We start from the raw sequence: 13,898 nt of genomic DNA on the forward strand, positions 1-13,898 counted from the left end.
TTCGGATTCTGCATCTCCCTCTCTCTCTCTGCCCCTCCCCTGCTCATGCTCGGACTCTCTCTCAAAAATAAACATTAAAAAAGAAATGTATGAGATAGTCAATGTAATTATCAGTGGTGTGCATCTGTCACCAAAATAGAAGTAAGCAAAGATGAGAAAGGCAAAGAGGACGGAAAAACAGGTGGAAAGAAATACAAAAAGAGCTTCTCTGAAGTCATACTATCTACAGAATAGTATACATAAACCCATCCATAGGCCAAACAAGTTATTTTTGAAAAACAGTATAGAGAAACAGTCCCGAGGTTCAAAGGTACATATGTAGTGTCTACTGTGCAGTTTTACTTAAATAATGTAAGAAATCCCTAAAATTTACTTTTTTATTCCCATGAGTTTCATTTCAAGTCTGCACCTTTAACTTTTATCAACTCTTGTCTCTCTTGGTGAACATCTACAAGCAAGCCTTCACCGGAAAACTAACAAACAAGAACAAACTTCATTTAAGGAGCTACCAAACTGTCACATTTCCATAGGGTAAGCAAGCAAAAGTTACGCAGCTGGAACACCGTTAAGTTCTCCCTTATAGGAAGGCAGGGGCTCTGCCCAGCCAACCTCTCCTGAGCCTTGTTACTTTCAGTTAGACAGACAGAAACACACCTAACAATCCCCTAAGCCTCATTTTATTCATGAGCTTTAACCACCTCCTTTACATGTTAGCCCAGAGGCTACCCTGACACAGCGAAACTGACCTGGCATGTTTCTCTTCTACCCAGTGGCCACCAGGGGAAAAGAGTCAGATAGGAACCCAGAGAACTAATCACTCAGGGCAGCACGACTCTCACAACGAAACTGTGACCCTGTGAGCAAAAACCCCTGCCCATCTTCTCCATTATACCACTTCAAATTTCTCACGTTTCTTCAGCAATTCCTTTTAAAAAGATTTAAAAAACCTACAGGTGCCAGGCGCTCAACAGATGTTCAATCAATGCTCGTTGAGGCTACTGTGCACCTAACACCAATCACCTGGTTTAATCCTAAAGCCAACTCTATCAGCCCAAATAGTATCCCATTTTAGAGATAAGACAAATAAGGCTTACAGGAGGTTACAAGATCCTCCCAGAGGCCTTTAACAATGAGCCAGAGGAAACATGTGAATCCTATTTTCACCGACTCCAGGACTGCATACAGCAGAGACACAAGACACCTGAAAACAACGCCTAGAAAAATTCTAAGGGTGACCTCTCTGCCCAGGACTCATTGCTGCTTAACCACTGCCCAAAGAATAGCTCATCCCTCCCCGTTCCAGGCGACACTGCTGCAGGGCCCACTCACACACAGGCTGCACGGGGTCTCTGTCCCCTAAACTCCCCACGAATGTATATATGGAACGGGTGAGAAAGGTGGATGCCTGTGTCCATCTGTTAGTTATTTTCTTTACAAGACTAATCATTATGTTATACCACTTCCCTTTTTTATTGGAACAGGCTTATTAGAACACCATTAGTTCAGGGGGGGCAGAAGCTAAGCTATAGCAAAAGAGCTTGAGTAAACAAAGAGTAGGAAGACTTGTGTCGTGTTTTCAAAGACTCAAGTGGGTGACTGACCCCATGGGTTAAAGCTGCTCAGGTTGACCTCTGTATCCAGTGGTGCCTATCATGGTGCCTGGCACAATGTGTCTAAGAATGTGTGGAGCTAAACAGCAAGAATACACTCGGAAAAGATTCTATTTTCTTTCTACCATCAACCACTCGGTAAATTATTAGCATGAAAATTAGAGAAATGAGCCACTACTCCATCCAGGATTCCATTTCTTTAATTCTTTTTTGTTTTACTGGATTCTCTTTTCATAGGATCTGTTTTATGTTCTGTGTGTTCTACACCAGACCTATGAAAATGGGAGTCACGGCATGGGAAGAACACACTTCATCAACATGGACCGGAAGCCATCAAACCAACTAGAAGGAGCCAAAGGAAGAGGATGGGAGAAGATGTTTAATCTTCCAGGCCTTGGTTTCTCCGCCTGTAATATGGAAGGTAATGGTTTGTTGTACCTACCTCACGGGGTCTGAGGATAAAATAAACACCTCCAATTAACACAGTGCCTGCATATATAAATAACAGCCCTCTAGAAACATGTATGAGACCTCACAGGAAACAGTGCCTCGGAAGAAAATGCTTTTCTTATTGTGGCCATAGTGTATGAGCCTGGAGTCAGACACTGGGCTCAAATCCCAGTTTTATACTTGGAATCTCTGTAAATTCTGGACTTTACCTAACTTTTATCTAACATGTTTTTTAAAAAAGAGAGATCTACCTAATGAAAAAGATGGAGAAGCTCATATACATACGTACATAAAGCACCCTAAGTGTATGGCACCCAACATAATTCAATGAATACTTCTTTTCCTTTCAAGCTCCTGGTTCTATACTCTAATGCATAACAGCCTTATAGATTCTTAATTTTTATTTTTTTTTACATTTTATTTATTTTTGATAGAGACAGAGCACAAGTGGGGGAGGGGCAGAGAGACAGAGACACAGAATCTGAAGCAGGCTCCAGGGTCTGAGCTGTCAGCACAGAGCCCGACGCGGGGCTCAAACCCACAAACCTCGAGATCATGACTTGAGCCGAAGTCGAACCCTTAGCCAACGAGCCAGCCAGGCGCCCCACGGCCTTATAGATTCTTATGCGTCAAATATTTTTACAGACAGGCAAGCATTATTTCCAAATGCAGAAGGAACCACTTATGAATAAATATCATCAGAATTCCCAATTCAAAAAGTTCAGTTCTAATTATTCAATTAAGAGTAGCTAACATAATGTAAACCAAATCTTAATTCTGTGTATCAAACATTTAAATTAAATGGATTGACAGCCCACAATTCCTTTAGCTGAACTGGGCTGTTTTGTTAGATGCACTAGGAAATGGTTATTCGCTGAAGCTTTTCCAGAAACAGAAAATACACTGGAAGGTGAACACTGTGATAGATACATTTCAAAGTGTTTGCACATCTGGAAAGCCTTCTGATACAATTGTCTATTAGATTCACTTACCTCCAGGAGTTCTGAAATGGACAAAATCGTTTCTGGGATTTGGTGCTTGATACAATTTGATCTGGGTGGATCCAGCAGAACAAAAAGAATGCCTCCCAAAAACCTGGGAACAATTTTGTTAACTTGGGGGTCACGGAAAAACTCATTCTTTTTCAATACAAGCTCACTGTTGGTTTTCAGAAAACTGAAAAGTTTTGATGGCTGACAAGACAGCCTCTCCAATCTTGAATTCACCCACAAAACCAACACATATTGAAAGCTTACAGCGCACATGGCAATCTTGTGTCCAGGGCACAGCCCTGAAGAAGAGGGACGTGCTTCCTCCTGGGGAGACACAATAAACAGCCCTTCCAATTATTTAGTTACAGCTTTGATAAACACCATGCAGGAGGAGGACCAAAGTGAACATCTCAGGGCACCAGACCTCATCTACGAGGTGAGAGAGGGCTTCGTGGATGTAGGAGTGCTTGAGCTGGGATGGGAAGGATAGAAAGGTTATCTAGTGATGAGCAAACCTTAAGTGCTGGCATAAAGGCAGGGGCAGAAGGCGACATTTCAAAATTTGTAGATTATCTAGTGATGAGTATTTGCAAAGACTTGTAAGTAGAGAAAAGATCAAGTGTAAAGGCCCGGGGGCAGAAAGGAGCATAGGGTCATATTCATGGAACTTCCTGAGACTCAAGAAGCTGGGAAGAGAGAAGCAACAGGGTAAGAATGCAAGCAGACAGACAGGTGGTGGCTGGCAGGATCCAGAGCACCACGGACCTTACAGCCACGCAAGTGAAACTAGAAAACAAATGAAGGGTTTCAGAAGGCTTCAGATTGACATTTCTGTTTTTCTTTTAAGTTTGAGAGAGAAAAAAGAGGACGCATATGCACAAGCAGAGGAGGAGCAGGCAGAGACGGGGAGAGAATCCCTGGCAGGCTCCTCGCTTGTCAGCACAGAGCCTGACACGGGGCTCAAGCTCACAAACTGTGAGATCATGACCTCAGCTGAAATCAAGAGTCGGACACTTAACCAACTAAGTCACCCAGGCGCCCCTCAACCTGACATTTCTAAGAGATTATTCCCGGTGCTAGGTAATTGCATGAGAGCAAGAAAATACGTAGTGGGAGCAGTTGTGGTATAGGCAAGAGGTGGTGGTGGCTGACATCAAGACTGATTTTGTTACCGAGGTGATATCTGGCAGTGTCTGGAGACACCTGTGATCATCCCAACCTGAGCAGTGCTACGGACATCCAGCAGATAGATCCAGGGATGCCGCTAAAGATCCTATAAAACAAGGAACACTGTTCCTCCCCCCCCCCCCCCCCCCCCCCCCCCCCGCAACACACATACAATGAAGGATTATCTAGCCCAAAATGTTAATAGCTGGAGTTGGAAAACCGGTGGTTTGAACCAGGGATATCACTGGATGGGGAGGCAGAGCAGTAAATAGATTCCAAAAGTATTTTGGAGGGGCACCTCGATGGCTCACTGGGTTAAGCGTCCGACTTCGGCTCAGGTCACGATCTCACGGTTCGTGAGTTCCAGCCCCGCAATAGGCTCTGTATTGACAGCTCAGAGCCTGGAGCCTGTTTCGGATTCTGTGTCTCCCTCTCTCTCTGCCCCTCCCCCACTTGCACTCTGCCCCTCTCAAAAATAAACATTTAAAAATTTTTTAAAAAGGGTTTTGGACAGAAAATCACTAAGACTTAATGACGGACTGGATACAGAAATAAAAGTGCAAAGGTACCAAGGAGGAGTGCCCGGGTTTTCAGTAATTTTCAAGACAATTTATGCTCAGAACTTTCCCTTGCTTGGAAAGCCAGAGAAGTCTATGAAATGCTTTTTCTCTTAGAATCAGGTAGGTCAGTCAGGGTGGAAAAACTGAGGCTGGCAGCAAAACTCTTGAACTTATTCAACCAAACCGTCATCACCATGTCTGTTGTGGCCCAGAAGCAGCTTCTGATTGGTTAAAGATGCCTGGTCAGGCCGTAGTTAACCACTGTGTAACTGCTGGGTAGGTCTGGGTTTTAGAACTTTACCCCGATCTTTTGTAAAAGGAGACTAATATGTGTTCATCTAAGTCTGTACTTGAACCCTAACTCTTCATCCAGAAGAGTAGCTAACCCAGCCTGACAAGCAGAGCAGCATCACCTGGGAGCTTGTGAGAAATACAGACTCTGAGGCCCCCAAGCCGGCCCTAATTGATCGGTATCTTGAGGAGGTAAGACTCGGCAATCTGTTTTAACAAGCTATCTGGGTGATTTCCGATCACAGGGATGTTTGAGAAGCAAGCCCTAGTACCCATTTTAGAGCAGGAGAAACAACGTCTATGTAGGTCCAGCACAGACAAATCCTCAACACTCAGCGAGCGTCCAAAACCCAAAGGTTAAGGTAATTTTTAAAATGCAAGATCATTTTATGGAACAAGGTCTAGGTCTTGAAGGGCTGGTAGGGAAAATCTTCTAAGTGTTTCTTATCTACTTCAGCTTGGGACAGATAAACATTACGACTTTTAAAAAAAAAAAAAAATCAAGTGTTGTGCATCAGAGTTTCCAAGCAATATAAATCCTTCTGCCTTTTGGAAGAGAATAAACAGTACCCAGCAGGAACAGAGAGTCGACCCAATGAAATAAACAAGTTCTTAAACAGCTCGCAGTGGGAGAGGTTTTTCTGGCTGATGCAGGAACAGCAAAAGCTTTTCAGCGAGGGCCACTGAGGGTTAACTTTGGGGCAAGAGGAGCAAGCTTCCCTGAGGCCTCAGTTGAGGCCAGCCAGGGTCTGAAGCCAGAGAGAGGAACTTGTGCAAACTGCAGGCCAGGCCATTCTTGGCTGTCCTTGAGGCTAGCGCTGGGGTGCATAGGAGTCCCAGGGCAGGCTCCAACTCCAGACCCGAACTTTCTCTGTAAGCTCAAAAAGCAACAACATCTCTTGTCCCTAAGCTTAATACCCTTGATTATCTTACTGGCTCACCCAGCACAGCTCCAAACACAACCACAGTTCAGATTCAAGTATCCTATTTTTGATTCTGAGAGAAGGTTTAACCAAACACTCCAGAAAGAAAACAGAAAGGCAAGAAGAAATAATAAACTAGCCTAACAATGAATGATGTATCAACTCCAGGGTAGTGAATGGCTTATTTATAAATAAGCATCACTTAAAACTACGCAGGAAGTTCGCATGACAGCATAAACAAGAGAAACTCAGGAACTCTTCTGCTGCAAACCCGGTGCCTGCTAGAGGACCAAGTCTTGCCCTCTGTTTTGGTGAGCAGGCTCACACCAGTCTTTTGTATGCCTGTGCAGTCCTGGGTGAGCCTCTCAGTTGTAAATATTTGCCCTTCGCCCAGAGCTGGCCAGCTGCTCAGACTGAGGCTGACAGGCCAGGGGGCCAGGATGGGGAAGGGAGGAGCGGGGAGAGGGAAAACTTGCAGGCCTGGTGTGTGCATAAAGAGGGGGTTGGGAGAGGGCAGAGAGAGGCGAAGCAGATGCAGGCCCCTGGGGCAAAAATGCTCTCCCGCAGCCATATGGAACAGGCAACCACACAGTGGCACCACGCCCCTCCCCGTTTGCATAAAACGTGGCCTTTACAATCAGGAAAACCCTGGTTCTCAAGAGGCGATTTTGCACGCGTCCAAACACACACCCCACCCCCAGAGAACACCTGATAATATTTGGAGACATTTTTAGTTGTCATGTCTTGGAGGCAGGAGTGCTACTAGTATCTAGTGGGTAGAGGCCAGGGAAGCTGCTAAACATTTTACAATGCAGAGGACGGCCTCCTCCAATAAAGAATGATGGGACTCAGTATGTCAATACATCCCAACGCTGATAACTTCGATGTAGAACCCGAATCCTCACTCTGTTCCCGGAGTCACAGTATGACTCTGGACAAGTTCTATGACCTCTCTGAACCTGCTTCCTCCACCTGAAAGGATTAAGTAGATAATGCCTGTAAAGTGCTTCCCACAGTTGCTAGAACATAATAAACACTCAAAAAATGGGCCTTGGGTTTACACTGAGAGGCAACACAATAGTGCTTATGACCCTGGGCTGGAAAGACAGGCACATGAGCATTCAGAAGGCAACTCTGGCACTAAAAGCTATGACCCAGGTACACGCCTGCCCCTCACAGGGGCTCAGTCTCTTCATCTACAAAATGCGAAGCATCCCAGCTGCCTCACTTGATTAAAAAGGAAACACCTGAGAAGTACTTAGCATAAGGCCTAGAGCAAAGCAAGCCTTCACTCAGGGTGACCGTTGTAATTACACCAACTATCAGCTCAAGGGGATGGCCCCAGGGGGATGTTAACACTTTGTTGAGCACACACTCTCCACCCAGCACAGGGCAGGTCTTTGTAACTATTCTCTCCCAGTAGGCTGACAACCACCCATTGTACATTTAGGTAAACTGATGCATCTGGATGTTAAACCTCACAGTCACTCAGTTGGTGTGCAAAACGCCCAAGTTCTAAAATAATTGCAATTTGAAAGAACTTCCTCTCAATTATTACTTTATGATTGGTGGCACTTTCTTTTTTTCTGGAATCCCCTCATGAACGCCACAGACGGGGCCTGGCTGTGTTTTACCCGTGTCACATCTCTAGGGACCAGTTTCTAACTTTAGAGAGGCTATGCAGCTTGCTCAAGGTCAGCCAGCCAGTTGGCAGCAAAGCCCACGTCTGAATCCAGCTTTCACTCCAGGGGCCTGTCTTCTGGAATCCTTCTGAACTTATTCAGAACTGTGTGTTTCATTTGCTCTTTCTGAAATTCCTAAGGATGCATGGATACAGTTACCCTGTGTGTCGATATCTCATGCTTGGTGCCACAGGTATAGAGAACCTTAAGAAGTTAAGCAACTTCCCCAAGATCACCTAGCTGATCTGAGCAGCAAAACGTCTGACTTTGGAACTGCACTCATTCTTACTCCACGCTGTGGGGTCCTTTTAGTCTTTCCAGACCCCCGGAAGCTGCTGTAGCTACATTTCACCCCGTGTATGTGATCTGCAGGGACCATAGTTTCCAAGCTTAAACTGTTTCAGCGGCCCGCTCTTAGTGATACAGTGAGTAAGCAGTGGAAGGAGGCGACAGGGATGCTCCTGGGAAGTTCCAGGCATCCCGGTGGCCAAAGGGACCAGGAGGGGCCCTGGGTACCCAGGGGAGCCCGGCAGGGGGTTGGGGCCGGTGGCGGGCGCCTACCTTGCCGCCGGGCGGCGCGGCCACGCAGCGGCTGAGCGAGTCGAGGCGCGCGCTGTACTCCGTGAACTTCTTTTGGTAGCGCAGTGCGGTCATCTGCAGCTCCAGCTGCGCCGCGGCCAGCTGCGCCACCAGCGACTTCTCGCGCTTGCCGGCGCGCAGCGCCTCCTTCTTGAGCGCCTTGTGCAGCGCGCCCAGGCGGGCCTGCAGCGCGCTGTTATGCGCCCGCAGGGCCCTGGCGCAGCAGTGGCCGCCCGCGCGCTGCTCGCCGTGCGTCAGGGGCAGCCCGCAGCCCTCCTGGCAGCGGCCCACCGGCCGCGCGTCGCACGCGTCGCGCATGTGCGCCTCCACGTCGCGCCGCAGCAGCACCTGGCCGCAGCCCGCGTGGCGGCAGCGCGCGGGCGCGAAGTCGCAGCGCTCGAGGTGCTCTGGCAGCTGCTGCAGCTTGACCACCCGGCCGCAGCCTCGCGCCGCGTGCGCGCACTTGATGTCCAGCTTGAGGATGAGGCGCTTGAGCGGCAGGACGTGGTTGAGCTCCTTGGCCGACAGGCGACCGCGGCAGCGCGCCGGGCAGCTGCCCTCCTGCACCACCCAGGGCAACACGCAGCCGGCGCAGAAGACGTGGCCGCACGGCGTGGTCAGCGGGTCCTCCAGGACCTTGTGGCACAGCGCGCACTTCAGGTCCGGGTCCACGTCGCCGTCGAAGCGGTCCAGCTCGAAGCCCATGGTGGCGGCCGGGGCCCGGGGTCGCCGCCGGGCGGCCGGCCGCCCCCTCCCTCCCTGCGAGGCAGCCCAGACGCGCCGGCTGCGCCTCCCGCTCGCTCGCTCGCTCTCCCCGGACTGAGCCTAATTGCTCCAGACTTCCTCGGAAAATGCCCGAGGAACAGGACTCCTCCAGCCGTATATGCGCGAGCGCGTGCGCACGTACATCCTGCCTCGGCTGTCTCCGGCCCGCCCCCTGCCACAAGGAGGAGGCAGAGGAGGATGGGGAGACCCCGAGAGAGGACTGGCCTGCCCAGGACGCCAGTCTGAGCCCTTCTCTCCGGCGACTCCTCTCTGCTCTCTTGCAGTTTTTGCTATAGGGTACCAACACAGGCCAAGAAAAGCTCACTGAGTTTGGAGCGGAGGCTGCTGTTGCCGCCCAGAGACTTCTCCTGGAGCCCCTTCCGGGACAGATCGTGACTTTTAACTCCCCTCCCCCGCCCTCTCTTTTCTTGGCTGATTGCAGAGAACGAAAAATATTTTGGGGTCAGCTATCTCAGCACTTACGGTCTTTATTTATTTCATTCCAGGGAAAGTTACTGAGCCTGCGGAACGCTCCAGCAACTGCAGTTCCGACCCGAGGTTCTGCGGACCCCAGGATTTGGGCAGGCCAAGGATTCCAGGACCAGAGGGCGAATCTGCAGGGGGGAATCTGCGGGGAAGAGAGCTGCTCACAGGCTGTCGGGATGGGAGAGGGTAGAGTCCTGGCTCGGTCCATTTCACTTAACACCTCTCAAGTGTCCGCGCTTCTAAATCGGTCCCTTTAAAAATCATCAGTACGATGTTGTGAGAGAGTGTTAGCGCCATTTAAAAATTGTTTTACTGCATGACAAGAGAAGTAACGCTGGTCCTACAAAGTGAAAAATCGCACAAGTATAAATCTGAGAGAAGTTCCCCATAACCCACCCTCACATCCCCAGTCATGTGAACTGTGTTCAGTTTTTTTTTTCCTTTGTTATACACAAATATTACTTTGTTATATTTCCATTTTCCACTTAGGGGACACTCAGGCTGGGAGAAGAAAAAAAAAAGTGCTGTCAGATGTCCTGCAGCAGTGTTTCTCAAATTTTAATGTGGAGGTGGATTCTGATCCCGATCCCGTAGGTCTGGGGCGGGGCCTGAGAATCTCCGAGTTAAAACAGCTTCCAAAAAGAGGCTGATGCTTCCGGTGGCTGTACCTCCACCTTATTGGAAAGTGGCCATCCTTGAACCTGGACTTTTTTCCTTCTACTCAGGGTCAGTTTTTCAAGCAGTGTCGTGACACTTGTAGTTTTCAGCAATACTCCAGCGTGTTGAAGGAATACGTTGAGATTGCAAGTTACATGATAAAATACATAGCATCATCCATGGATTTGGTGATTTTCTTTTTCTCCCAGGGTTATAGACATTGATGAGAAACATGCAGTCCACACCAGTAAGAAAGAAACCAAGGGAAAGAATTCTCATTTGGACCCTGCTGGCAGTTTCTGAATAGTGAAGTGGAAAAGTTGGATCTCTGTGTTTAGTGTGGCTCTGAGGTCTAGAAAGTGGGATTACAACATCCATTTTGTCTAATTGCTTTTACTTCTCTCCTTTATCTGGCTGCTACAGCCCCATGACCTTCACTAGTTAACTGCTTCACCAGAGTGAAAGGATTCCCTTGATGTCCATAGGATTACTTGTTTTGAAATGACCTTTAAAAAGATGTCACTGACTAGGTTTTTCAATGCATCATTGAGGTCACTGGACAGTGTTCTTTAATCAGTGTTGGTGGCATTTGCTGTTTGTGGTAGAGGCTTTCTTTTCATTGCTGTAATCAATTAACGCATTTCTTTGATAGTACATGGGGTGGAATATAATTGGCCTTTGTTCAGAAAAGCATGTGCCAGGAATCCTCCATTAGTATATTTATTAAGCAGCTCACAGGTTCTCAGATAATGAGTAAGAAACACATTCTTTTCAACAAAGGTGTGTGGGCTTGTCAGTTTCACAGGGTGGGCTAGTGTCAACAGGGGGATAATCTTCAAACCAAACTGGTTTTGAGAAACCGGGGGAAGCTCATCATACACCATAAATGGGAAATCAGTGCTTGCTTTGGGTGTAAGCTTCTTTTAGGAGCCACCCACCACCACCTCCCCCTGCAGCCGACTGAGAGGCTGTTGATAAAATGCTACAGCTGAGGCCTACGAGAAGCTGTGGAGGAGTGTGGATCAGCTTCTTTGGGCAAAAGCAAAGTCTGGCAGAGCCACTCCTTATTGGTTAATTTTAGTATCAAAAATTTTGGAGGTCGGAATTAAAAAACACCTCCTAGAATGTCAGAGTTGGCGGACCATGCATATTATTTAGGGGCTAAATTTAACAGGGGGGCTGAGAACTAGAAAAGTTTAAAACAAGTACAGTTTAAGGCAAGGTTTCTCAACCTTGGCTCTACTGACAGCCAAGCAATTCTTTGTTGTGGGGGCTTGTTCTGTCCATTCAACAACGTTTAGCAGCATCTCTGGTTACTGCCCACTAGATGCCAGTGACAACCCCATCCTCACACACACACACACACACACACACACACCGGCCAGATTTTGCCCAGTGCCCTGGGGGCAAACTTGCCCTGGATTGAGAACTGCTGCTGGTTTACGGCAACCTTTCATTAGGTCAGGCAAGTACTAGCAGCCCACAACCCCTGCTAGCTGTAGAATGACCTAGGGAATGCAGCACAGTCAGAGAATGGTGTTAAATTGGAAAGCTGAGACAGCACACTCATAAACGTGAATACAAGCTTAGGAAGGTGAGTGTTGGGTCTGGCAGGCCCTCTGAGAAAACTAGCTAGTTTTTCTGACCTGGATGAGATACTAACTCAACAGTCGCAGAACCAGCTGACTGTTCATAAACATGATTCCTTGGGGACAGGTGGATCGGTCATTTTGCAAACGATCCTTTTTTTTTTTTTTTTTAAATATTTAGTTTGGGGAGAGCACAAATTGGGGAGGGGCGGAGACAGAGGGGGACAGAGGATCCCGAAACAAACTCTGTGCCGACAGGCTGAGCCCCATGTGGGGCTCGAACTCACGAAATGTGAGATCATGACCTGAGCCCATTTCAGACTTGCAACCCCACTGAGCCACCCAGGTGCCCCTGCAAATGATCCTTATGGCCTCCACCATCTTTGCCATCCCCCTTCCCTCTTACAGTCAGGTTTGGCACTTCCTCACCAAAAGTGATCCCAAGCCTAACTGCAATGCTACGTCCACTATCACCCTGATTTTGGCTTTTGTCCTCACGGTCTCTTCTATCGGATTGTGCCAGATGATAATGTGTGCCCTGTTGAGAGCTAGTACTCTGTGCGAAGCATTGTGCTCACTACTTGACCTTCATTTTTTCATTAACCCTCACAGCACATCACAAAGTACTTGTGTGTGTTGTTGGCTCCAGTTTACAAGTGAAGAAACTGAGGTTTACAGAGATTCTGTAAGTTATCAAAACAGCAGTCAAGAATATAGACAGAAGGATTCCACAACCCTCACACTTAACCTCCGTGACAACTATGTGGTTTCCTGCATAACTCTTAACTCGGGAGTTACTACCTTACAAATGATGTAGAAAATCACTCCATGCCTTCAACATGACTCACCTGCCTCTTCCCTCCGTCAACCCTCAGCTTCCCCTAGGCTTTAGATAATTTGTGTGTTCGGTATTAGAGAAGGCAAAAAAGTCAAGATTTTTTGCTTTTTTTGGCAGCAGCTTCCCTAGGCTTAACTACTTACATTCTACTAGCTGAAATAGTTCCATACATACAATTTAATTAATAAACCTTTTTTTTTAAACCAACCAGAAGTACTACCAGAGAGTAGTAAGCTGTAGTAGTCACAGGTGAACAGGTGTGACGCATCTCAAGCAGATTGCTTGCCTCCTAACATAGCCAATGTCAGCCCTTCTAGGGCCTGGGGTGTTTCATTTGGCCTTGGGCAGGAAGAAGAATGGGTAATTTTTTATCCTAGAGACTTGAAAATTTGGCTAAGTCAAGATGAGCTACCACAGTGGGGGGCATTGGCTAGAGAACAGGGGGAGTTGTGAAAAAGCTTCTTACAAATTTGTGCAAGACTCTGGTGCTGCACAGTGGTGAGCCCTCCTTTCCTGTCCCTTCAGATGGGACTAGCTTGTACAGCACCACGTATATTCCCATGTATAACATTCATCACACTTGGAATGCCTTAATTTCCCCAATAGTTAATTAATTCATAGCTTCTGTATGCTAAGAAGGTGCTGTTGTGGCACTGGGGTGACAGGGGTGAACCAGATGGGCAATGGTGCCCAGCTGAGTCCTCGTTCCACGGTGCAGAAAACCAAGTATCAATAAACAAATAAGTGACCGACACCATGATGGTATGTTGGAAGTTCTCTACAGCAGTGCTGATCAAAGTGTGGTCAGAGGCGTGGCATCACCTGGAGACCTGCTGAAACTACAGGATCTCAGGCTTCCTCCTGGATGTACTGAGTTAGAATCTGCATTTTAACAGTGTCCCCAAGTGGTATGTATGCACCTAAAGTTTGAGAAGCCCTGCTATAAACACTATGCAACAAGCTGTTGTGCTAGAGAGAAATTAGAGGAGCCCATTCCAAATAGGGAAGTCTGATGAGAGGAGAAATGGGAGTTGTTTGAAGGGCGAGAATGAGCTGGCAATAGTCAGCGAAGAACATTCCAGGCAGAAGCGGCAGAAAGTGCAGAGGTCCAGAGGGAGTCAAGCACTTGGTTTAAGTTAGAGCTTGCGTAGGACCTAAAACAGGGTGAGAAAGGGGAAGGATAGCATTGAGTAAGGGTAGAGAAGTGGGTAGAATTCAAACATCCAGGGCTGGCAGGCCACACAGCAGACTAAAGGGTTTCAAATGACCTGAGAGTGCCGGGTGGCATGGGTAGGTTTTGGTAGCAGAG

At 47.6% G+C, this 13,898-nt stretch overlaps 1 protein-coding gene and 1 long non-coding RNA gene across 2 annotated transcripts in view; one reads left to right on the forward strand and one right to left on the reverse strand.

Annotated features, from left to right (window-relative positions):
* The window catches only part of PDZRN3 (PDZ domain containing ring finger 3), a 240,713-nt gene extending 231,621 nt beyond the window's left edge, over positions 1–9,092 (reverse strand). Inside the window, exon 1 of the mRNA XM_047849379.1 lies at positions 8,237–9,092. Within this exon, the coding sequence (XP_047705335.1) occupies positions 8,237–8,959 (723 nt within the window). The 5' untranslated portion in view covers positions 8,960–9,092. The remainder of the gene's footprint in view (positions 1–8,236) is intronic.
* On the forward strand, positions 453–9,931 carry LOC125160436 (uncharacterized). Its single transcript, XR_007150251.1, has 3 exons — positions 453–531; positions 1,848–2,031; positions 9,526–9,931. It is a non-coding gene; the product is annotated as an uncharacterized LOC125160436 (long non-coding RNA).
* Positions 9,932–13,898: the final 3,967 nt, after the last annotated feature.

This window comes from Prionailurus viverrinus, chromosome A2, assembly GCF_022837055.1.
Source record: "Prionailurus viverrinus isolate Anna chromosome A2, UM_Priviv_1.0, whole genome shotgun sequence".
Lineage (NCBI taxonomy): Eukaryota > Metazoa > Chordata > Mammalia > Carnivora > Felidae > Prionailurus > Prionailurus viverrinus.